This window comes from Mustela nivalis, assembly GCF_964662115.1.
Source record: "Mustela nivalis genome assembly, chromosome: 18".
Taxonomy (NCBI): domain Eukaryota; kingdom Metazoa; phylum Chordata; class Mammalia; order Carnivora; family Mustelidae; genus Mustela; species Mustela nivalis.
Window position 1 is genome coordinate 48393988 of NC_139037.1, and position 26591 is coordinate 48420578.

Here is a 26591-nt window from a genome sequence, read left to right on the forward strand (position 1 = left end):
AAACCATCAATGGCCTGGGTGGTATCACAAGTGTCTTCCATTTCCACTTACCATTTACCATTGTACAATGCAGTTCAATAAGGTGGACTGTCCCTAATACTCCCAAGCCCCAATATCCTATTTATTCTTGCCTGTCAGGATTAGTCACTGTAGCTTTTTTATCCTTCTAGTGGCAGGAGACATATGGAATGGACAGAGGTCATTTGGCCTTCATTGCAGCCATTGTCGTTCCTGATCTGAAGACTTCCTCCCAGGACTAAAACCTTTACACAAGTATAACTCAGAACTGGGAGACAGAAACTAACAATTTTGAACATGGAACATTATACCCAGATATGGCAATTAGCACAAGGAAATGCCCCAACCATGTTTTTCCAGTAACTTTGTAGAGCAACCCCACCCCACCCCTGCATTTTAACTTTCTAAAACCAACCACTATGTTTTTTCCCTTCTTTTCAAAAAATCTGATCTCCTGATGACAAGAGCTTAAAATGGCCAGGTGGCATTCAGCTTCTGATTTAATGACACCATTACTGTTTGCCATAATGGAAGAATTCCTCCATTCGATGCTAAAAACAAAACTCCATATCACCGGAACCCAGAAGCATGAGATAAAGAACCAAAAGTTTATTTTTTTTTTTTTTAGATTTTATTTATTTGACAGAGAGAAATCACAAGTAGACAGACAGACAGGCAGAGAGAGAGAAAGAGGACTCAATCCCAGGACCCTAAGATCATGACCTGAGCCGAAGGCAGCGGCTTAACCCACTGAGCCACCCAGGCGCCCAAGAACCAAAAGTTTTAACGTGGGTCCTTCAGCATAGACCTACCCTTTCTTTAGGATTTTTAATCCACTCCTAATTAAAAGTGTCATTAAGTGAAAAACTGTTCAAAAGGAAAAAATTTCCACTATGTTTAATATAAAAACGATGAGACTTTTACATCCCAACCCTAAGTACACAATTTTTGCCAATAGAAAAATAGATCAACTGAACAATGAACACAAGCTTATGAGAGTAAGAGATATTGAGAGCAACAAATACAGTTAACACATAAAATGTAACATGATGAAGACTCGTTGTACTTGCTGGAGTGGAAATAAAAGACAGTGGGTGGTGGTACAAAGGAGTCTTTTTTTTTTCCCCCCCCAGGAAGAACACTCCTCTTTCTGCTCCTCCCTCAGTGTTTTGGCCTTTGGGAGGGCCATAAGGTTATCTTGCACATTTCTGCTTATGAGTAGTCATGTCACAGAAAAAGGCAAAATATTTACGCAAATATAGGCCAAAGTGTTACAGAACATACCTATTGCTTGTTGTATGTATTAAAAAGCACAATATTTGGGTTCATCTATACACAGGCTGCCATTCAAATTCGTTCCACATGATAGCCTCTAACTAAAAACTGTTGAGTAAACTGGTTACGTGTGCTTTGTCTGAAACCCTACGTTGAAATACTACTCTTTACAGTGTATTTCATGTGTCTACTTCTTAGTGATGGGGAGGGCAAGTAGTAGCGACTCACTCTGCAATATGCTCCCCAACCTCACAGGGAATTCACTAAGGTGGCAGTTCCCGGTGTTGTCTTGGAATGTGATTTAGGCTAGCATGAATGTTACCAAACCAAGTAAGAATAATGAGTTTTGTCTACCAGTCTTTAGTCAGGAAACCCAGACACCGTGAGCTTCAGTAGAGGGAATTTGACAGAGGAAACTAATATAATATAAAGGTGGTGGGAGAGTGATCCGCAACTCGGATCAGTTACTGGAAAGCAGTTACCGACCCTGGAGCTTGAAGGCCAAAGGGTGGAGAGGATATTACCAAGCCAGGAACCGGGGCCACTTAGAGCTAGACAGAGCCACAGGGACATCCCTAGCAGGAGGTGGGACCATAATAAGGGGTGACTGGAAGGAGGTAGAACAGAGGTGATGTAGCTTTCACTATAGCCATCATGCAAAGCAGAGCAAGTGAGAAACACCCTGGCTTCCCCCTCAATTCTCACCTTCTGGTATATTGCTAGTGCCTCCCACTTAGTAAACCAGACAGAAAACCAGTTGTCAGAGCACCCGCAGAGCTTAAACACATGCAATAGTGTAGAGCAAGGGATGAGGCAGAAAATGGATCTTACAGCCAAAAGGCAAATGACTGGCACAGGAGCTCATAGGACCTCCTCTGAGCTGGACCAGGGCAAGAATTGCCCCCATAGTCCCCTAGAATAACTACAGTACATGTCCTTGTAACCTAGAATTCTTCCAAAAATGCTATTTCCTGGGGTGCCTGGGCGGCTCAGTGGGTTAAAGCCTCTGCCTTCGGCTCAGGTCATGATCCCAGGGTCCTGGGATCGAGCCCCGCATTGGGCTCCCTGCTCAGCAGGGAGCCTGCTTCCTCCCCCCCCTCTCTCTCTGTCTGCCTCTCCGCCTACTTGTGATCTCTGTCAAATAAATAAATAAAATCTTTTAAAAAAATGCTATTTCCTTCCCTTAATATGCACTTACCTTGGTAAATCGCTGCAATTCTTTAGGGAACTGTAGGAGTAAAAGTCATAATGGTGTTATAGGAAGATTTTCCTCAGGAGTACCCAGCCTCCTGTCCACACACCCAGATCTGGGAACAGGGTGACAGGCAGTTTCTAGCATGGGTGATAACTGGACTGCGGCCTCCGAGACCAGATGTGAACGGTTTTTAGACAAGTAGCAAAGTAAACTTTCAGCAGCTGACTATTGATTTCATTTGTAGATGAGCAATCACAGTCAGCAATCTGTCAGACCATCGGTGGTATGCTGGTAAAATTTGACGTGAAGCTTCCCAAGGGAAACAAGTGTGTGCATCCTACATGCAGGAAGTTAAGTTTATCGTAATGTTACAGATTGACAAATGATAGGAAAATGCAAGCCTCTTGGATTGTCAATTCTGTATAGCAGTTGATTCTCTTAGAATACCTTTGTTGACTTTTACCAACCTATGCTTAAAACTGACAAATGGGTAAAACTCTGACAATGTCGTTTGATATTTCCATTTACGTTAAAGAGTAAGATCAAAGTGAAACAAGCTGAGGACATAGGTCAGAACTTTGCTCGTTATGTCAATGACAGGCTGAGTGAGCTCTTTGCTAAGTAATAGCTTTTGAGTACTAGAGGAATATTTCCTCTACTTTTTGCATAATTCACAATGTACAGACATGACACAACGTACAGGTTAGTAACCTGATTTACTAACATTTTCACTGTCAACTTTTAAAGTCAACCAGCCTTGATTTGTGGTGCATGCTGTTAAAGATTCCCATAATATTTGAGTCAAAGTTGCTAACATGTTGTCACTGAATGCGGAGTTGGGAAGAGAAGCAAAGTAGCAACAATTATGTGGTATGTCCCCCCCTGCAAACGTTAGTCATATATAAAATATAGCAAATGCTCAAAACTCAGTTTCCAAACTATTGTCTGTGTTTAATACAACTTATTGGTTATAGTAAAAATTTAGACAATAACCTATAAACATATGTATATAATACATACAGGTTACATATTACCCAGTACAAACATGTATGTATTTCTATACACACATACTTATATACCTTTTAGTAACCAGTTCAAAAAATCTCTAAAAATATAACAACTCTTACAAGCCAGAACGAGCCTGCCCAAGTGCACCACAAAATCAACTTTGCTTCCAGAGAGTTGCTGCTAGGGCTCAGCATTCCCTGGGCAGCTACCCTTGCTGGAGATCAGAAATCCCTTTCCAAGAGCAGCCCTTCCCAGCATGCCAAACATCCTAAAGGCTGGCAAGTAAAGTACTCTCTAAAGGTAGTGTTGCTTTCCTCATGGCACAGGTTCAAGGAAAGGCATTGTGGCCCTCTCTCAGGAAGCCTAATGACAAGGCAAGTGAGAAACTCAGACATGAGAAAGCAAGGTCAGCATCCCAAATTTTCTGGTTCCTTCCTGTATATCAGGCAAGGTCATTTCTGTGCTTTAAACATCATTTAGTTTCAGTCTGGCCTTATGAGATTTGCATGAATCTACCCAGAAAATTATGAGAAAAGCAATAAACTGCACAGATTAGCACATCAAATATGTAATACCCTGTGTGTATAGTGTAAATTCAGCCCAGTTCAAAATTTTATAATCTAGTATCTGAGGTCAAGCCCTATGAAAACCCATTTTTGCAGCCATTTTCTTGAATCTGATATAAATGTTGATACTTGGCAGAGTCTCTCAACCCTTCCCTAACCTCCTATATCAACCTCTAGGCTACTTTAGAATCAGATTTTCTTTCTTTCTTTTTTAAATCAAAGAAGCCATAGTGTTGGTGAGCTACAAGGGAAAGAGGTTAACCTTTAACCTTCATTCCCAGTTATCTCAGACAAAGGATAATTAGTTGGCATGGTTTCTTAAGATTTCTTATGGGCTTAAGAGTTTTAAAATCCCCATATTCTGCCACAAATCCTCATTCCAGTAACCAGGATATCAAAGATGTCCCTTAATGTCAAACAAGTTACTTAAGAAATCTGCCAAAATTGTGAATTCTCTTGGCATTGTAGCTCATTCTTTGATATTTAACAATCACAGAGCTACAGAGCTTCTTTTAATCATGTTACCAAAATGGCTGGGTGTTCTAGTCCATGCTTTAAAGCAAAAACTTTAAAAAGTCATTATTGCTTTTGCTTTATATTTTCCAATTCCATTATGAACAAGCATCATACAGACCCCTTTGACTGGCATTTCTTGTCTTTCTGACTGGTCTAAAAATTATCTCAACCACAGCTGATTAGCTGTTTTACTGTCGCTATTAAAGCATGCTACTTGGATGGCACAAAACACGAAGAGGAACCTTATAATCCTTTGCTCCATTTCATCCAATAACCACATTTTTTATTTTAATACTAATCCACCTTTTCTCAGGATGTTTTGCCTGAAATCCCTTCAAGGATACCAATCTCTGCATTGGTTAGGTTTCTTTGGTTGACAGCAAAAAAACTTAATCTCATTTTAAAGTGGACACAAGATAATAATAAGACCCAACTTGGGAAGAATGAGAGACCTGTTCTCTGCAGTAAGCAGAGCAGCAGAAGCGCTGGCAGTATCCTAAGTTGTGGCCAAAGGAGGACTCATTTACAGCCTCCTCCTGTGTCCCGAGGAGAGAATTTCTGATTGGATTAAAGGGAACCAGGTACAACTGACAACACAAAACCTCACCAAACGACATCAGAGCAGCCCAGAGGAAAAGTCTATGTGTATCTCTGTGTGCATATTTTCAATTTGTATTGTAGACAAAAACAAAATAGCTGATATGTTTGTATTTTCCTAATTTTAACTTTATAAATTTCTGATATGTATAACCGTACAATCATATTATCATTATGAAAATTACACCATTAGTTAGTAAATTATGTCTTTCTGTGAGTACGAAAATCTACCTCATTCTTTTCAGTGAGTGTGTAATCTACTGAATTTTCTATAATTTAATTGATTAACTAGCTTACTAGTGCTAGACATTTAAGCTGCTCCAAATTTCTTGCATTTCTATAATAAATGTGCTTACGCATCTATATTTCTGCACTTGTGCTTTTCAAGAAGATAAACTCCGAGATTTAGAATTGCAGCAAAGTGATTACCTTTAAAATGTTGACAGTAACACATTAGCTTCTAAAATGGCTTTTAAAAGATTTATCTTCCCAATGTACAAAAATATATTTCTCACATCTGCAACAGTACTAGATACTATCCATAAAATTTGTGCTGATTTATGTTAGTGACAAGGACTTTTTAAATTTTTAATTTATCGGATCATTATTGTAGTTAGGAACTTCTATTTTATTTGACAATTTCATATTCTGTAACTGTGAGTTGCTTGTTGGTGTGATTTTCAAACTGTATCTTATCCTTGCTGCTTTTCAAGAGCACTTTTTAGAAGTATGTAATATGTATATTTTAAAAATTTCTCCCTGCCTATCATGTGCCTTTTAACTTTGCAATAGTGCCTTATACCATGCAAAAGGTTTAAATCTTCTACATGCTCCTTCCTGTTACTCTCTTCATGGCTTCTAGACTCTGTGTCCACCAAGTCTTCCCAAACTCAAAGGGATACAAATATTCTATAGTCTCTTCTAGAATTTTGTGTTTTCCATTACATCTTTAATCCAGATTCAGGGAACTTCTCTGTAAGGAGTAAAATGTAGCTCTGCTTTTACTTCTAGGTGGATAACTAACTGTCAAACACCATTTAAGTAATCCATATCCCCCACTGATATATCAAAAATACCACTTTTGTGGAACACCTGGCTGGCTCAGTCAGAGGAACATATGACTCTTGATCTTGGGGATGTGAATTCAAGCCCTACACTGGATTTTGAGATTACTTAAAAATAAATAGAAACTTAAAAAAATACTACTTTTGCAATACACTGAATTCATGGGCATATCATCTTTTCCAAAAATTTCCTATGATGCTTGCCTACTTAACACTCCACGTGATTTTCAGACCAAACTGTCAATGTAAAAATATCCTACAGTTATCATGACTGGAATTAGGTGAATGTAGACATCTTTACAATATTGAAACTTCTATCTAGAAACGTGTGGCTCTCCATTTATTCAGAACCTCTGTTGTTCTTCAGCAGAGATTAATAATTTCCTTTCTACACAGAACTACCATTTCATTTTGGGGGGGTTGATATCAGAACTAAATTAGCCTCATGAAAGAAGTATTCCAAATACTACAAAGTATTGTGTTTTAATTATGTTTAATTAGTTTTATGCTTTACACTCTAGAACAGTGTGATTAGTGGTTCCTTGAAAGCTTAGAATTAATCTGTAAATCCAGGTGTCTTAAAATAGGGGTAAACTATTCCAGTTCTCTATTGCTTCAGTTTTAAATAATAAGGAATTTTTATTTCTTTGCCTTAATTAACTATAGTCTTATATTCTTCCCAATAAATTCTAATTCTTTTGTTTCAGTCTTATCCAGAGCTTTAGATACTTCCTAAAACATATTCTATGTACCAGGTCACACTAAATTTCTGCACCAACAAAGACATACAGCCTTGGAATCAAAAGAAAGCCACTATGTTATTCTGATGTCAAACTTTAAAAATAATACACATGCTAATCCTCATTATCCACCTTAAGATGTAGTTTCAGTTCCAAAATTATTATACTCTCCCAGTACTGATATACTGCTTTCCAGAGTTCACTCTTTAAAAATAATTTTTAAACAGACTCTGAATGACACTGACTTAACATTTATCAAGCACTTAGTCTGGATCAGGCACTATGCTAAGCACTTTATAGGCATCAAATAGTTTAAATTTCCTAACCAGGGTTTTAAGAGAGTAGTTTAATTACATTTACATGTTTAAAAGACCACCATGGCAGTTGTGTGAAGAACGAACTTGAAGGGAAGAACACAGGATGTAGTACCAGTTTTTATATTGGAACAGTCCAGGAGAAATGACTGTGTTTGGGAGTAGGACAATGAGAATTGAAAGGAGTGGATGAATTCCAAAAATATCTAGCAGATATATCTACGGGGTTTGGTGACATATGGGGTGAGGAAGAGCTGGAGGCCTGAGACGACTCTGCAGAGTGAACTTTCTGATGATGACTAAGGTGCGCGCTTTGTCTGAAAACTTTTCCACATTCTTTACATTCATAAGATCTCTCTCCGGTATGAATTCTTCTATGTAGATTAAGGTGTCCAATCTGGCTGAAGGTTTTCCCACATTCCTGACATTCATATGGTTTTTCTCCGGAATGAATTCTCTGATGAACAGTAAGGGACTGACGATGGCTAAAGGCTTTACCACACACACTACATTCATAAGGTTTCTCCCCAGTATGACATCTTTGATGACAAATAAGGGATGATTTTGTTCTAAATGCCTTCTCACATTCAACACATTCATAGGGCCTTTGGCCAGTATGGAGTCTCCGATGCTGAGAACGGGATGAGCTATCGCTAAAAGCCTTTCCACATTCGCTACATTTATAGGGTTTCTCTCCAGTATGAACTCTCTGATGTTGAATAAGGCGGGTAGTCTGGCTGAAGGCTTTACCACATTCGTTACACTCATAAGGTTTCTCTCCTGTATGAATTTTATGATGCTGGGCAAGGTGTGCCCTCTGGTTGAAAGCTTTACCACATTCCTTACATCCATAAGGTTTCTCTCCAGTATGAATTCTCTGATGAGTAGCCAGCTGTGAACTGATGCTAAACGCTTTTCCACATTCTTTACATTCATAGGGTTTTTCGCCAGTATGAATTCTCAAATGACTAGCAAGGTGTATACTCTGTCTAAAGGCTTTCCCACATTCCTTGCATTCGTAAGGTTTCTCTCCAGAATGCACTCGTTGATGTTGTGTGAGTGAAGCATGATGGCTGAAGGCCTTCCCACAGACAACGCACTCATAAGGCTTCTCTCCTGTGTGAATTCTTTGGTGGACAGTAAGGGATGAGCCATAACTGAAGGTTTTCCCACACACTTTACATTTATATGGTTTCTCTCCAGTGTGAATTCTCCTATGCTGAATAAGGCCTATGTGATCACTGAAGGCTTTCCCACAATCGATGCAATCAAAAGGTTTCTCTCCAGTATGATAATACCTCCAGTGACGAATAAGGGATGTGTTCTGCCTGAAGGCTTTCTCACATTCAATACATTCATAGGGTCTTTTGTCAGTGTGACATCTCTGATGTCGGGCAAAGGATGAGCCATCACTGAAGGCTTTCCCACATTCCTTACATTCATAGGGCTTCTCCCCAGTATGAATTCTCTGGTGCTGAGCAAGGTGTGCAGGCTGGCTGAAGGCTTTTCTACATTCCATACACTTATACGGTTTTTCTCCAGTATGAATTCTTTGATGTTGAATAAGGTGCACATTTTGGCTGAAGGCTTTCCTACATTCTTTACATTCAAAGAGTTTCTCACCAGTATGTATTCTGTGATGTTGAACAAGGTGCTGACTCTGGTTGAAGGCTTTCCCACATTCTTTACATTCATATGGTTTTTCACCAGTATGAATTCTCTGATGAACAGTAAGGGAGGAGCTGTGGGTAAAGGTTTTTTCACATTCATGACACTTAAAAAGTTTCTTTCCTGCATAGACTTTCTTGTGTTTCACTACCATCGAATTTTGGGAAAAGCTTTTCTTATCTGACTTGTGATTATAAACATTTTCTTCTATGTTGCCTAGATAGACAAATTTCCCAGACTTGTTATAATTGTGATCTATTTCCTTAGTAAGGGTTTTCTCATAAGTGGTTACTTTTTGCCCGATAAATGCATCTTGACTTACCAACTGCCTCTCAAAAAGACTTTGACATTTCCAATTTTCTCTGTAAGTAAAACACTCAAGTCCATAGTCTGTAATTCTCTCCATTAACACATCATCATACATGAACTGCTTCAGAAATAATTCTTGTGGCTCATATATAGATCCCGAATCTGAAAGATAACAAAAAAGCAAGTGCTTCCTTTATCATGGGCTATAACAAGGGAAATATTTAATGTGGACAGGGTGGTTAAAAAATAGTGAATCCTGCAAAATCTATTGTGTAACAGCACTTAAACTGAAAAATATGCAAGTATATTTCAGAGCTCAGGGAAACATGGAAAAAATGATTAAGTGTAGGATAATGTAGGAAATGTAGGAAAAGAGAATTAAATGCAGGATAATGAGGTCCTAGAGAAGTAGGCTACAATAATAATACTGTCTTTTTTTAATCCTATATTAACATAACAGACTATAAATTAAATGCCATTGCTCTATTATTTCCCACTTCTAGTTGACTTGCATATACAGGTAGATTAATGTTGTTTAAATATTAATATCATCACAAAACTACTGCTGATCAAAAATTTCTACAGATTCCCAGCAACCACAAAACCGTTATGCTTCATGACTTCTCTTGGGGTTTAGGTAAATGCCTAATCTTTTCATAACCAGAAATCAGTATTTCTATGTACCATTGCTACATGTTTCATACAGTGAGCTCCTCATTTCTCAGAGATCCCTGAACTTCAGGCTGCATAGTAAGGCATTTTTCCATTCATGTTCTCATTGTCACCAGCCTACGAAGAGTATCACTTCCCAGGCCACATCTTAATGGGGTTTTGCCATAAGTCTTTTTGAATAAACTGGTTTCATAATGATATATGTAGGTGCGTATTACTATTATGAAGTTCTTTTCACTGCCACTTAAAATAACTTTCTTGCCTTGTGAGATAAAATACAGGCTTCAGGGTAGGAATAATATGCTTTAAACACGAGTACTAAGTCACTTTACATATATCACAGAAACTCAAACATTTTTAAGTTCTAAATAAAAGCATAAAGAAATTTATACTGAAGAGATGATATTAAGAGAAAACTTCAGGGAAAAGGCTGGCATCAAGGAAGGGCAAAAGGGGGTGCCTGGGTGGCTCAGTGGGTTAAGTCTGTGCCTTCAGCTCGGGTCATGATCTCAGGGTCCTGGGATCGAGCCCCACATTGGGCTCTCTGCTAAGCTCTCTCCGCCTGCTTCTCTGCCTACTTGTGACCTCTGTCTGTCAAATAAATAAAATCTTTAAAAGAAAGAAAGAAAGAAAGGGCAAAAGAGGGGCGCCTGGGGGGCTCATTCGTGAGGCATCTGCCTTCAGCTCAGGTCATGACCCCACATCAGTCTCCCTGCTCCATGGGAAACTTGCTTCTCCCTTTCCCACTCCCTCTGCTTGTGTTCCCTCTCTGTCAAATAAATAATTTTTTTTTTTAAATCTTAAAAAAAAAAAAAAAAAAAACAAGAAACGGCGAAAGAGAAAGTGCTTTCCTTTCCAATCTTATCCATAGTAAATTACTGACTAATCCAATGTTCTCTAAAGCAGTTTTCTACTATGTGTCAAGCACTATGGACACTAATGTAATAAAAGACCAGTTGTTCTTGAGGAGTACAGAAAGGGATTAGAAAGGCAAGACCAACAAAGAAAGTAAAAAAAGAAAACATGAAATATCAAGTGAGAGCCCATGTGGTAAAAAGTAAAACTAGTATTAAAGTTCAGAGATGGAAGAGATCAAATCTCCTAAACCAGTTCAGAAGGGCTCTGAAGTGCTAACAAGCTTTCTACCCCTTCCTACTTCCTTCTTTCCCTCCTAATGCTCAGGCCTCAGTAATTCTAGAATTGAGGCCATGAGAGTTCAATGTACCTACTACCTACTGTTTTACTTACACAGATGACTGAGGGGAGAAATACTGGACAGAAAAAACAGAAAGTTGGATACACCATGGATTCTTCCTATGAAGGTAGCCTCAACATCACAACCTCCCATGGGAAACATGGTTGTCCCTTATCTTTTTGGCCCATCTCCACACAGATGCCGAGATAGCTTACTCACTTACTAAGAGTTGAATCTCTACTGTGACTCAATATCCCACCAATTTTATAGGCTTCAACCCCTTTTCCTTGTTCTGTTCTTCACAAGGCCAATTATTACTTCTTATCAGGGAAGTTCCTCCATTTCCCAATTTAAGGGAGCTGGTAGATTCCTATGTAATCAAAGTATAAAGTATATCTAAGCGGGGCTAATTTCTCTTCCAATATTTGGCTATTTGGAGGACCCTGGAAGTCTAGGATCCAAATCATCTCAAAATGTAAAGATCAAATCCTGTTATGGAAGTGGAAGGAGAATTTCATAAAGGCACAATTATCACCTATGATCTCAACATTCCCTGAACTGAACATTCAGTTCAGTGGGGGAGGCAGAAAATAAGCATGCAAATCATAAGCAGGTTAATTATACACTTTCCTGAGTGTTACAAAGAAAATAAATTGGCTCGATAGAAAGTAACTGGGCTGAAATAAGGAATGTTCATTACAGAAGGTGGTCAGAGGCGGCCTCTGATGAGATGATGTTTGAGCTCTGGCCAGAGAGTCTGTGGGAATTCACAGTGCCTGGCTAGATAAGATTTAATAAACACATGCCTCCTGGGATGAAACTAGTTGGAAAACAAAGAAGGTGAGACTAGAGAACTGAGCCCCCTTTAGGGTTTCAGGGTTGAAAACAGCCAGATCCTCATTGTGGCTCAATGCACTAATCCAGGGAGTAAATGCATGTCTTAGGAGAAACATGTATCTTTGGCGGTCACACACCCCATGCACTCCCAGTCTACGTGCCTATCGTAAGCACAGCTTGTTCTATTCACATGACACTCCCTATACCACTGTTCTGATTATTACAGCTTCATATCATTCTTGTTTTTCTTATTCTCTTGTTGTATTAATAACATTCACAATAAAGGTGGAGGCAGAGTTTGGCTCTGGACCTTTCTTTGCCACTAGAGCATCTGGTCCCCAGGCTTCTCCTTTCTCCTACCAAGGTGTCTGGAGTACTCTTTTCATTCGCTGTCTCAGGGTTTGCTGGCCAAACCCAACAAGAGTCAAGCATGGACAGACAGCCAAAAGAAGGGCATAGTGGGTGGAGAAATCAGGAGGCGCAAAAGCCTAAATCAGTAAAGAGCTTGGTGAGTTCAGAAAAGGTAACTAACAATTAAGTAAAGAGCTTCTCAACTGTACTGTCAGGACTCATCAACATCTGAAAGGCAAACAGAGACTAAAGAATGATACTGCCTGCAGTCCAGAAGGAACCAAACTTGGAACTCAGACTGCGTCTGACCACACCTGGTCTCTCAAGGCTTAGAAATTTCACAGTTGGCATACCTTTAACATATCTGAATACCTGGGTATCTCATAATTTAGAAAACTCTGCCCTAAAGTAGAGTGAAAAAGCTAAAATATCACAGAGGATAAGTTAAGAGAAGTAGGATGGAGCTGGATACATAAGGGGTGGTAAGGTCTTTCCTATTTGCAACAGAAAAGCAAAGAAAGATTTCAAGCAGCAGGAAATATTGTGATTTTCTAGTAGCACCTAATTTAGGAGTTAAGATTTAAGAAACAGAGCAGCTTATTTAAGTCTAAATGGCAAAAAGAAAGGGGACGGGAAAGAGCTGGATAGAGATTTTTGCAAACTGAGTTAGCTATTAGAGAGAAGAGATATCTAGACATTTGAGGAGCCTATCCTAAGGAGCAAAGTTTCAATTTTCTCTTCAGGCTTAGAAAGCTTGAAAAGAGTCTCTAAGTAGCATAAGAAAGGAGAAAGTATAACCTTTGAAAATAGCTGAGCCATTATTTAGAAAGGATTCCCCTATCTGGTTCTCCCACACTCACCTGGGAATGGGCTTCTTGTCATCTCTGTCTTCATCTCCCAAGGCTCTTTCCCTTGCTCCAATAAGGAGATCACATATGGCTTAGAGATGCAAAGACCTACATACAAAAAAAACAAAAAACCAAACACGAAAATTGGCCATATTTGGGGCATTTCAGAACTATAAGTCAGTTCCTTAATACTGGTGGAATGATAGAACACGAATGATAAGATCAAAGGGTAAAACATTTTAGAGACAGATTATATAAAGCTTCTGGCATAGTCTAGTGGGACTGCCAACAGTCAACTCTATAATAAAGTTAAACAATTTTCTAAGGGAATTGGGGCAGAAATTCTGCCCAGCATTTACATAGGATCATCAGACAGCCAGTAACTGATGTATTGTAAAGAGCCCCTAGAGACAGAGTTTGGAGTCTGAGTCAAGTTAACTGTCTGGAATATTACTCAGCCATCAAAAAGAATGAATACCTTCCATTTGCATCAACATGGATGGGACTGGAGGGGATTATGCTAAGTAAAGTAAGTCAAGCAGAGAAAGACTATTACTATATTTTTCACTCATATGGGAAACATAATGAATAGCATGGAGAACATTAGGACAAAGAAGGGAAAAACGAAGTGGGGAGGGAATCAGGGGAGACTAACCATGAGAGACTATGAACTCTGGGAAACAAAATGAGGGTTGGGGGGGTATGCAAAATTGGTGAGCCTGGTGATGGGTATCAAGGAGGGCACGGATTGCATGGAGCACTGGGTGTTATACATAAACAATGAATATGGAACCTACATCAAACAGTAATGATGTACTGTATGATGATAACATAATAGAAAAAAAAAAAAGGAAAACAAAACTCTTCAAAGGAATATAACAGGGACGCCTGGGTGGCTCAGTTGGTTAAGCGGCTGCCTTCGGCTCAGGTCATGGTCCCAGCATCCTGGGATCGAGTCCCACATCGGGCTCCTTGCTCGGCTCCTTGCTTCTCTCTCTGCCTCTGCCTGCCATTCTGTCTGCCTGTGCTCGCTCTCTCTTCCTCTCTCTCTCTGACAAATAAATAAAATCTTAAAAAAAAAAAAAAGGAATATAACAGAATCTATAGCCTCTACAATGTATCATTTATAGTGTCTGAGATAAAATCCAGAATTATTACCTCTAAGTAGAAAGAGGAAAAAGTGAATCACACTCAGAAAAATAAGTAATTAATGAAGAGCTAACCAGTAATAACACAGATGTTGGAATTAGTAGACTGGTATTTAAAAATAGCTATTATATCCATACCCAAAAACATAAAGGAGAACACGCTTAGAACTTTTCAGCAGAGAAATAGACATTATAAAAAAAGAGCCAAGGGGCGCCTGGGTGGCTCAGTGGGTTAAGCCGCTGCCTTCGGCTCGGGTCATGATCTCGGGGTCCTGGGATCGAGTCCCGCATGGGGCTGTCTGCTCAGCAGGAGCCTGCTTCCTCCTCTCTCTCTCTCTCTCTGCCTGCCTCTCTGCCTACTTGTGATCTCTGTCAAATAAATAAATAAAATCTTTAAAAAAAAAAAAAAAAAGAGCCAAGTGGAAAGCTTAGAATTGAAAAATATACTCTCTGAGATTTAAAAATTCAGTACTTTCGGGCACCTGGGTGGCTCAGTGGGTTAAAGCCTCTGCCTTCGGGTCAGGTCATGATCTCAGGGTCCTGGGATCCAGTCCCACATCAGGCTCTCTGCTCAGTGGAGAGCCTGCTTCCTCCTCTCCCTCTGCCTGCCTCTCTGCCTACTTGTGATCTTGGTCTGTCAAATAAATAAAAATAAAATCTTAAAAAAAAATTCACTACTTTCATGTCCCAGCTGGGGTACCAAAAACAAAAACAAAAAACAAACAAAAAACCACGACAAAAAATAAATACATATAAATAAATAAATAAAAATTCACTACATTTGGGGTGCCTCAGTGGTGCAATTAGTTAAGCATCGATCTCTTGGTTTTGGCTGAGGTCCTGATCTCAGTGTCATGGATCAAGTCCTCCATCAGGCTCTGCTCAGTGCAGAGTCTGCTTGAGATTCTCTCTCCCTTTTCCTTCCTACTCATGCTCATGCTCAGTCTTTCTCAAATAAATAAACAAATATTTTTTGAAAATTCACCACATTGACTTAACATGACATTAAAGAAGACACAAAAAGTGGAAGTAAATTTGAAGTTATGTCAATAGAAATTACCTAATCTGACAAAGAAAAAACATTTTAAATAATGAACAGACCTTCAGCTACCTACAGCATAATATCAAAGGTTCTAATATACTTGTAATTGAAATACCAGGAGAGACAGCAGCGAAAATTATTTGAAGAAATAACACCAAAATTATTCAAATTTGATTAAAGAGATATATTTAAGTTTGAAGATTAGTGAACCACAAGCAGGATAAAAGGGGCTTCTCAGAGAAGCACTGCAGATGCATTGTTCATTCATCGATGAAATACATGTCTTCGGGGAGCCTGGGAGCTCAGATGGTTGTGCATCTGCCTTTAGCTCAGGTCATGATCTCCAGGTCCTGGGATCAAGCCTGAGTTGGGCTCCCTGTTCAGTGGGGAGTCTGCTCCTCCCCCTCTCTCTGCCCCTGCACCCCATTCGTGCTCCCTCACTCTATCTCCCTTTCAAATAAAATCTTTCTTAAAAGAATTTTAATAATGGGGTGCCTGGGTGGCTCAGTGGGTTAATGCCTCTGCCTTCAGCTCAGGTCATGATCTCAGGGTCCTGAGATCGAGCCCCACATCGGGCTCTCTGCTCAGCAGGGAGCCTGCTTCCCCCTCCCCTGCCTGCCTCTCTGCTTCCTTGTGATTTGTCTGTCAAATAAATAAATAAAATCTTCAAAAAATAAATAAATAAATAAATAAATAAATAAATAAAAAGAATTTTAATAATAAATAAAAATGTAAAAATTTCCTAACGTAATTCTAAGTTCTGTAGAGGGGAAAATATTCTTACCCAGTGATACCAGGTTCTGATAGTTCTCCAACATCATATTCTTGTACAAATTCCTCTGAGCAGGATTCAGCCATTCCCACTCCTCCTGGGAAAAGTCTATTGCCACATCCTTGAACGTAACCAAGTCCTGAAATGACACAAACACACTCTTAATCAACCAATGCTCATTTCATGCATAACTCCAAGTTGAAGCTTTAAATTATTTCTACTTTATGTGAGAAATAGCCCTTGGAGGAGAAAAAAAAATTAAACCTTTATAATATGAAGCTCCAACCTAAAATAGTATTTACTAAAGTGTTAAACTGCATTTATGCAAGGATGCTAACCTATTTGTCGGCACGTGGAAATACGGACAGGTGGCCACAGGGCAGTAAATAAGAGCCTCAAGGAATGGCTTATATCTGTGGTTGAACCGTTGAAAACCAAGATTATCTAAACTGATATTTTGCAAATGGTACTCTATGAAATCCTAGAAGGGCTTTGTTTCAGAAGAGAAGGGGTTTCTGGACTGATGGGGCTGATTTTATCTTTTCTTACACAATAAAAACAATAAATATAATTAAAGTGCAATTTTCTCATTCTATACCATTAAGAACTAGCATGACATTCTACACCAGAATAAACTATATAATAATACGAGAAATCACACAGCATTAAGACTATAACACATTCAATTTGTATATTGAGTCTAACAAACCTGTATGCTTAAGACAATAGCAAACTGAAACTGAATAAATAAAATTTTTAGTCTCTTTTTAAAATATATTTTTATTTATTTTTATTTTTTTAAGATTTTAATTATTTATTTGACAGACAGAGATCACAAGTAGGCAGAGAGGCAGGCAGAGAGAGAGAGGGAGAAGCAGGCTCCCCGCTGAGCAGAGAGCCCAAAGCAGGGCTCGGGGATCAATCCCAGGACTCCAGGATCACGACCTTAGCCAAAGGCAGAGGCCTTAACCCACTGAGCCACCCAAGCACCCCTAAAATATATTTTTAAAGATTTCTTTATTTTAGAGAGTAAGCAAGTGAGCAAGCAAGCATGGGGTGGGGGTGGACAGAAGGAGAAGGAGAGAGAGTCTTAAAGAGTCTTAGGCAGATACCATGCGGAGTGCAAAGCCCGATGTAGGGCTCAATCTCACTAACCTGAGATCACAACCTCAGCTGAAACCAAGTGGTGGATGCTTAACCAACTGTACCACGCAGGCACCCCTAATTTTAAGTTTCTTTTTTTCTGTTTAAAGATTTTATTTTTATTTATTTGAGAGAGAATGAGAGAGAGACCATGAGAAGGGAGAAGTCAGAGGGAGAAGCAGACTCCATGCTGAGCAGGGAGCCCGATGTGGGACTCGATTCTGGAACTCTAGGATCATGAACTGAGCCAAAGGCAGTTGCTTAACCATCTGAGCCACGCAGGTGCCCCCCCCCTACTTTTTAGTTTCTTAAAGAATTAAATGCATTGAGAAAAATAAATGTCCAGTTATAATCACCAGCAGGTTGTAAGAAATTTTTTTTAAATATGGGTATTTTTCATCTTCAGATTTGTTTATTTCCATCAAAAAGAAAAATCTTCATGCTCGTGCATTGCACACCAATGACAATGGTAACTATTCTATAAAAAGACAAAGCTATACAAAGAATGTCTTAATTTGCTTTTTGACAATGAACACTTAAGTTTAGAACAAAGGCATGATACAAAGATATTCAAAGTATGGGACTTCAGAAGATATACAGACCTTTGAGAAAATATTTAGTGTATTTTTCAAATAAAAGTATTAAAATTTTTTGTTATTTTTTAAAAGATTTTATTTATTTATTTGACAGAGACACAGCAAGAGAAGAAACACAAGCAGGGGAGTGGGAGAGGGAGAAGCAGGCTGGCTTTCTGCCGAGCAGGGAGCCCAATGCGGAGCTCGATCCCAGGACCCTGGGACCATGGACCCGAGCTAAAGGCAGCCGCTTAATCGACTGAGCCACCCAGGTGCTCCTGTTATTTTCTTTTTCTTTTTCTTTTTTTTAAAGATTTTATTTATTTATTTGATAGACAGAGATCACAAGTAGGCAGAGAGGCAGGCAGAGAGGGAGGAAGCAGGTTCCCTGCCGAGCAGAGAGCCCAATGTGGAGCTCGATCCCAGGACCCTGAGACCATGACCTGAGCCAAAAGCAGAAGCTTTAACCCACTGAACCAGCCAGGCACCCCTATTTTTATTTTCTACACCCAATATGAGGCTTGAATTCATGACCCCAAGATCAAGAATTCATGATCTTCTGACTGAGCCAGCCAAGCACCCTGGTATTATATATTCTTTTTAAGATTCACTGTGAGCTACTGGTTTTCAGGAGTTTTGGTTTGCCCCTTCTAGTTAGTTGAGGCTGCCATTTTGGCTGATACCCATCATTTCCCATGTTCTTATAAAACCAAATGCATTCAGATGAATTTAACAAGGCAAGCAGAAGTAGCCACATTCTTTCCAATATTTAGTATAATTTGGTCACTAGTAAGGAAATTAGGTGTTTTGGATATTCCCACAGAAAAATGAATTTGATTGCTTGTGATCCTGGTACTCTGGCTAATTATTTGGTATGTACACCATCAGAATTTTCCCAGTGTTTATATAGGTATCTTTATATGCATTCTTATTTTTTACTGATAATCTTATATTAAATTAAATTCTATTTTTTTTTTAAAGATCTATTTATTTATTTGACAGAGAGAGAGAGAGCGAAAGAGGGAACACAAGCTGGGGGAGTGGGAGAGGGAGAAGTAGGCCTCCTACAGAGCAGGGAGCCTGATGCAGGGCTCGATCCCAGGACCCTGGGATCATGGCCTGAGCCAAAGGCAGATGCACAATGACTGAGCCACCCAGGCGCCCCTAAATAAATTCTAATTTATAGTATTTGAAGAGATTGTAATTATTTTTTAAGAAGAAAAACATTTACTGCAAGGTATCAAATAATATATGGGATTTCCAGAAGGACTAAAGAGCAAAGTTTGCATGATACACAAGCAAAAGCTATACATCAGGAGAAAAGCCTAAATTAGATCAAGATGGTGTTTTTCAAAAATCCCATTCTCCGTCCGGTGTCACCCACAGATAAAGCACCTAATATGCTAGGACTTGACCAGTAGGAATTTCAGCCAGAACTGCCCCCAGAACAACCAAATGCCTCTGCCACTATTTTGGCTTTAAAATCCCATTTCCCTGAACTTTGCTGCTGCTTCCTGTTGCTAACTTCTGCTTTCCACACATTGTACTGGAAGCCTCTACATGGCATATATAAGTCATATACAGACCCTATTTGCAAAGGAGTCTGGGTAATGCCATTTTTAGCTTTCTGGTATGCCCCGATACACAGTAAACAAAAACTCATCATATACTAGGCCAACAAAAGCCTTAAATTTTAAACTCCCAAATTTTCAGGCTATATATATATTTTTTTTAAAGATTTTATTTATTTATTTGATAGAGATCACAAGTAGGCAGAGAGGCAGGCAGAGAGAGAGGGGTAAGCAGGCTCCCTGCTGAGCAGAGAGCCCAACGTGGGGTTCAATCCCAGGACCCTGAGACCATGACCCGAGCCGAAGGCAGAGGCTTAACCCACTGTGCCACCCAGGTGCCCCCAGGCTATATTTTCAATTCAGGATTCAGAGCAACTGAAACCTATGAAGAGATGAATTTAAAACTTTATCTACTTGAAAACCTATACGTAACCAACAGACAGTAATAAAATTAAATTAGTGGGGCACCTGGGTGGCTCAGTGGGTTAAAGCCTCTGCCTTGGGCTCAGGTCATGATCCCAGAGTCCTGGAATCCAGCCCCACGTCGGGCTCTCTGCTCAGCAGGGAGCCTGCTTCCTCCTCTCTCTCTCTGCCTGTCTCTCTGCCTCTTTGTGATCTCTGTCTGTCAAATAAATAAATAAAATCTTTAAAAAAATAAAATAAAATAAAATAACCAGCAGAGCTTAAAAAAAAAAAAAGTTCCCAATTCTAAAATTTGCTAGAAAAATAAACTTGTAAGAATAGTTAAGGGAATTCTGGAAAAAGATGAGTAATGGGAAGAATGTTAGCCCTTCCACCTTACAAAACACTGTAAATGCCCAAAGACAAGGCAAAAATTTCCCCAAATGTGCTTTATACCACAAATTATTCCAAGACGTCAATATACCCAGTGCAATTTTATTCAGAGTCCCCAGGCAGAAGCAGATTGATAAAATGCTCACAGCTGACAAGCTGAAGAGTTCTGAAGAATGATGTAGGAGAAGACACAATGGTAATAAATGCTAATCTAGACTGTTTGTTCACAGAATACTACTATCTGCCAAAGAAGGGTTCTGGTAAATAAATACCCCAGGCTCTTGGTTGAGAACCCAAAGAAAGGACTACACCCCAGAACTGATGGTGAACCAGACATAACCCAGCTTTCAGAAGCACTGAGGCCCTGCCTCTAATCATCTCAGCTCCTGACCACACTAGGCCTGAGCTGATCTCAGCACAGCTACGCACCGCAGGCAAGAGTAAACCGTCTCCATCAAAGTACACAGGAGGAACCTAGATATACAGTACAAAGTCGGTGTTCAACAAATCAAAAATACCCCACAATGATGCAGTATTTCACTGGGACACAGGAGTATCTAAAAGAGCTCCTAATGACCAAACCTAGAACCTGAGCAACAAAAAAAAGTAAAAAATAAATAAGCGTGAGTCCATGCTAGCTAATACAAATAAATGACTGGATAAAGAAATGGTGGATTTAGGCAGAAACTGGGGAATTACACAAAATAATCAGACATTCTAAAGCTAAAAATGTGGGGCGCCTGGGTGGCTCAGTGGATTAAGCCTCTGCCTTCGGCTCAGGTCATGATCGCAGGGTCCTGGGATCGAGCCCCGCATTGGGCTCTTAGCTCAGTGGGGAACCTGTTTCCCTCTCTCTCTGCCTGCCTCTCTGCCTACAGGTGACCTCTCCCTTGTGTCAAATAAATAAATAAAATATTTTTTTAAAAAATAAATAAAACTGAAAATGCAATAAATGGAAGCTATGATTCAATGATGGACCTAACAGCAGATTAGAAAATTGAAGAGAATTAGAGCATAAGTGAAATATACAGAGTAAAAAAGATCTAGACTTTAAAGATTTTATTTATTTATTTATTTATTTATTTATTTTACAGAGACACAGCAAGAGAGGGAAAAGAAGCAGAGGAAGGGGGAGAGGGGGAAGCAGGCTTCCTGCTGAGCAGGGAGCCTGATGTGGGGCTCGATCCCAGGACCCTGGGACCACGCCCTGCAACCAGTTCCCCACTACGCATGGAGTCTGCTTAAGATTCTCTCCCTCTCCCTCTGCACTCCCCACCTGCTCGTGCACTCACTCTCTCTCTCAAATAAATAAATAAATATTATTTTTTTTTAAACAAACAAACAGAAATACAAGTAAAACTGAATGTAGTGCAAGGTACCTTGGTGGCTCAGTCAGTTTAGCCTCCAACACTTGATTTCAGCTTAGGTCTTGATCTTGGGGTCATGGGATCAAGCCCCTAGTCAGGCTCACACTCAGCAATTTATTTATTATTCCTCTCCCTCCACTCCTCTCCTGGCTTATACATGCATGTGTGCAAGCACACTCTCTCTCCCCTTCTCTCTCAAATAAATAGTAAATAAATAAATATCTAAAAAAAAAAAAAAAAAACACCTGAATGTAGTCCAGCAATAGAATCAAGTATAAGATACAGGGAGCATTCCAAATTAGTTAAGAAAGAGATGAGTTATTCAACAAATACCACTGGGTCAAACGGAGAGACAAGTGGGAAAACAAGGAACCCTTGACTCATTTAGGACAAATTAAACATTTAATGTAACAACTTAATGTAAATTAAATTTAATGTAACAACTTAATATAAATTTGGACCTTATCCTCACAGGAAAAAAATGACAAAAATCAAACATAAACTTGCAAGAAAACTATGAGAGGTAAAACCAAATCTTTTAGAAGAAAACCGGGTATCTACAGATGCTGGGGTAGACAAGGATTTCTACATAAAACATAAAAAACATAGAAGGGAAACATAGAAGGGAAAACATAGAAGGGAACATAGAAGGGAAAAACATATGTATGTATAAATAGAATTCCCTGAATGATATAGTTTCTCCTAAGAAACATAGAAGGGAAAAACATATGTATGTATAAATAGAATTCCCTGAATGATATAGTTTCTCCTAAGAACTGGAAGGCAAAAAAAATCACTTTTATGTCTTAAATTTCATATATACATGATATAGATATCATATATGTAATTTCCAAAAATTGACTAGAATAAGGTTTTTTAGCTAAACAAAAAAAAAAAAATTTAAGAACTTAAGGATAAAATTAGAGATCTGAACAGAATTCAGCCTGAAGGATGACTCCAATGCATTCTAAAAACAGAAGAGGGCCAGCAAATGCACATTTTACTTGGAACGCCACTCACTGGTACCGAGACAACTCTATTCCACATAACAGAAACCAAATCTTTTCCAGGCGTCAACACTGAACCAAGAGTGAAGTGGAAAGAGGGGACTCAGAGAGGGCGCTGGGCCTCATCACACTCGGTTTCACTTACCCATCAAGCAGCCTGAGTTAGCACGCTCTGGGGAAAGTGGGAACCAGGCCAGTCAAAACCACTGTTAATCAGAGAATTTTCAAAAGAAAAGACGCCTTACTAAGTCCTGACGAGTAAGACTTTTCACAGATGAGAATGGAAATAACTAACCTGGGATATGGCTTTAACTAGTTCAACAGTCATTTCCAGCCTTCCTCGCTGACTTCTCTCCTGGAGAACAGCAGTGTCCTAGAGAACAGGCGTGGAGAGAGAGAAAGGACAGTGAGGAGATGAGGCTTGTTCTCCACTCCTGGAACCATCAGCCTAAAACCTCTGTCCTCCCCTTCTTCCCCCGGCTTTCCTTGCTATTGCTGCCCAAACAGCCAGAACAGTCTAGGCACCTACAGCCAGGGAGGACTGCAACCTACAATTGTTTCTCTTATGCTCGCGTTCCTAAATTTAATCTTTTTTCCAAAAAGTTGCCATCCCATTCTTGGTCTTATTTTTATCGGTAAACGTGGCTCTTTCCCTTTCCGCATCTCTGCTTCAGGATTTGACACAATCTACAATTTGAAAATCTTTGCATCAGGCTCCCTGCTCAGCGGGAAGCCTGCTTCTCCCTCTCCCACTCCCCCTGCTTGTGTTTCCTCTCGCTGTGTCTCTGTCAAATAAATAAATAAAATCTTAAAAAAAAAAAAAAATCTGAGGGGCACCTGGGTGGCTCAGTGGGTTAAGCCGCTGCCTTCGGCTCGGGTCATGATCTCGGGGTCCCGGGATCGAGTCCCGCGTCAGGCTCTCTGCTCAGCAAGGAGCCTGCTTCCTCCTCTCTCTCTCTGCCTGCCTCTCTGCCTACTTGTGATCTCTCTCTGTCAAATAAATAAATAAAATCTTTAAAAAAAAAAAATCTGACTCTCAATGCATCAGATGCCAGGGTTATCATTCTCCACCCAATCCCCACAGGCCTGGCCTGCATCTCAGGCTGGGACAACGGACAATGGGGCAACTTAGCATCTGATTTTGCCACCTTCACTCTCATCAGTCTTCAGTCCTTGGTTTCCCCTCCTTTTTGCCACCCAGAACTGAAGGTGTCACCTGCTCCAGTCGGGGGCTCTAGTTAGTCACCTCCCTGCATTGCTTTTTACTGAAATCCTTGAACTGGGAGCAGGGGCTTCTACTCTAGGGTTCTTACCTCAGCAACACACAACACCGAAAACCAACACACACCAAGAAGCTGGTGCTATCGGTCTTCCAAGTAGTGTCCCCATACACACCCGGCACCCTGGGCCAGCTACAAGCACACGGTGTGACACACAAACACTGACCTAAGATCTTGTCAACCTCCTGACCACAGAGGACATCATCCCAAGCACCTAAAGGAAGCCACATCACACTCAGTCACACTCACCATGGTCTCGGAGGCCTGTGCACAAACACACAGGGTGAAACACAAACATCACACACACCCCCAAACTTACTCTCTTACACATACCACGGCTCACTGCGCCCTCCTCTCTGTCTTGCTCACACGAGCACATTCCGCAGCCTAACCGAGGCTATACCTGCAAGCCTTCGGGGAACAATCTGCAGTCTCCATGGTCTCTGTCCTGCTCGCTCTGGTCTCACACAAAAGCACGTCTCCAGCTTTCCTCTCTGTCACACAAACAAACACAATAGCCCCTCACACTTCACACTCACAAACACACACACACACACATGCACATTCTCAGTGTCATCTGTGTTGGGATTTCTGTCACACATAGAAACTGCTCAAGAACAAAATCCAACTGAGGAAAATTTAAACATCTAATTGGCTCTACTCATCAGTTCCAGAACAGGGCTGCCGCCCACCCTGCAAGCAGAGGGGCTCCAAGGAGTTGCACGAAACGTTCATTTTTCTAGAAAGGCAGTGGGGCAAGAAGCCAGCGAAAGAAAGGACAGGACTGTTTCGGGCACAGTAACTTCCCTTTAGCAGGAATGTGAGGGGTCGTGCACAGGTCACTTCGGGGTCGGGGATGAAGGCCCACGTGACCTGTGACCTCACTAGAGCCGCCCAGAAAATTCTTGACTCCCCAGTGAAAACTCCATTTCCCCGGCAGGCTGAACCGCAGTTAGGATGGGTATTAACTGTCCGTCTGAGGACGTGGCCTCCATGCAGCCAAACTGGGCCAGAGGATTTCTTTCTCCTACCACACACATACACCCTGGCCTCTCACCCTGTAGCTGCACCGCACCCATCTCACACACACCCAGGACACAGTGCCCTCTCTCACACCCAGACACCTGCACTACGACAGACACACCGACTGCAGCCTCGCACACTCACCAACATGCTCCTGACACCGCACAGTCTCTCAGACACACCTGCCACCATCTCTGGCATCTCACACTTTATCTCACACATACTCACCTCCCACATCTCTGGCATCCCACACACTCACACACACATCAACATGTGGCATTCCACATTTTCTCTCTCACACACATCTCTCCCACATCTCTGGCATCTTATACTCTCTCTCCCGCTCTCTCTCTCTCTCTCTCACACACACACACACACACACACACACACACTCACCTCCTACATCTCTGGCATCTCACTCTCACACACATCCCACATCTCTGGCACCTCACACTTTCTTTCACACACACACACCTCCTACATCTCTGGCATCTCACTTTCTCACACATTTACCACACTTCTGGCACCTCACACTTTCTCTCTCACATACACACCTCCCACCATCCCTGGCAGCTCACACTGTCACCGCCCCCCCCCCCACATCTCTGGCATCTCACACTCTCTCACACACACACTCCCTCGGCTCAGTCTGTCCCGGAGCCTCCCACCCGCGCTCCCCTTCCACGCGCAGGCACACCCCTTCTCTCGCTCTCTCTCACACTCCCGCCAGCGTACCCTGGTCCCTCGCTGGCCTCTGGGGTCCAGCCTCACTCACACGCCCACTCCCCTCACTCGCCCCGCCCAGCCGCCACCCAGCCGCGCCCGCCCCTCGGACTGCAAGATCGCGCCGCGCCGCGCGGGCCTCTGGGAAATGTAGTCGGCGCAGGGAGGGCTCGGCGGCGGCGAACGGGTTAGGACTACACCGCCGGGGTCAGGGCGGCCCGCCTCGCCTGCCCGGCCCGGTACCCGGGCCCCGACTGCCGACCCGCGGGAACAGCCCACCGGCCTCCGCCCGGAAACCACCGCCCTCACCCGAAGGGCCGCCCGGTCCGATGTCCGCGCTCTGAGCGCGCAGGCGGCGAATCTCCCGAGGCAGGCGGTGTAAGGGGGAGGAGCCCTAGGCAAGAAGGGCGGGGTGGGGCGGGGCTTGGCCGACGGGGCGTGTCCCTGGGCTGTAGAAAACCGGAGGGGGAACCCAGGCGTCGGAGCGTGCGTGCGGGCGATTAAAGAGCAGGGCACTCGGGGGCGTGGCCCAGGGCTAGGGGGCTTGGCGGAGCTGGGCGGGAGTGTGCGCAGGCGCGTGGAAAGGGCACTCCGCCTCCCTTCGCCTGGAGACCGGAGCGTCCCTAGTTACCTGTTGGCAGGTGCGGCGAGAAGACCGTGCTGCTGCCGGCTCCCTGGGCGCGCTCAGGTGCAGCTTTTCGTGGCGACGCTGTGTCCGTGTGAGCGTGGAATGGCTCCGCGTGCGGCCCTCGAGTCTGTCCGTAGGAGCGTGGTTTTCCTCGTGCTAAGTTTTGCAACAGGAAGAAGAACGGTTGGGAACCCCCACCGTGTCCTATCCCCACAGTGACGACAGCAAATTAGTAAATGTCTCTCCTACGCGGGAGCGTCATCAGTATCCTTACTGTTGAGAGGCAGCGAATGAGACGACGCCCCTGCAGCCAGGCCGCGGCGCTCCGACACCGTCCTGCCCCC

The 26591-nt window shown here is 41.7% G+C and overlaps 1 protein-coding gene across 2 annotated transcripts; it reads right to left on the minus strand.

Moving 5' to 3' along the window:
• Nucleotides 1–3414: 3414 nt before the first annotated feature.
• ZNF471 (zinc finger protein 471) lies at nt 3415–26016 on the minus strand. Of its 2 annotated transcripts, none has more exons than XM_082709514.1 (5): nt 25929–26016; nt 22889–22966; nt 16148–16274; nt 13186–13281; nt 3415–9432 (listed from the first exon to the last, which is right to left on the minus strand). In XM_082709514.1, the coding sequence occupies exons 2-5, from the start codon at nt 22919–22921 to the stop codon at nt 7415–7417; spliced, it is 2274 nt and encodes a 757-aa protein (XP_082565640.1). In that variant the 5' UTR covers nt 22922–22966; nt 25929–26016; the 3' UTR covers nt 3415–7414. The 2 variants fall into 2 exon arrangements, with proteins under 2 accessions (XP_082565640.1, XP_082565641.1); XM_082709515.1 differs by lacking the exon at nt 25929–26016 and adding an exon at nt 23907–25056.
• Nucleotides 26017–26591: the final 575 nt, after the last annotated feature.

What these genes read in the sequence shown, in the direction of transcription:
- ZNF471 (XM_082709514.1), bottom strand. Translation starts at nt 22,921, where the DNA reads ATGACTGTTGAACTAGTTAAAGCCATATCCCAG. An exon ending in TCAGAACCTGGTATCACTGG is followed by an intron (nt 13,282 to 16,147) that starts GTAAGAATATTT and finishes TTTTGTATGTAG; the next exon opens with GTCTTTGCATCTCTAAGCCA. An exon ending in GACAAGAAGCCCATTCCCAG is followed by an intron (nt 9,433 to 13,185) that starts GTGAGTGTGGGA and finishes GTTATCTTTCAG; the next exon opens with ATTCGGGATCTATATATGAG.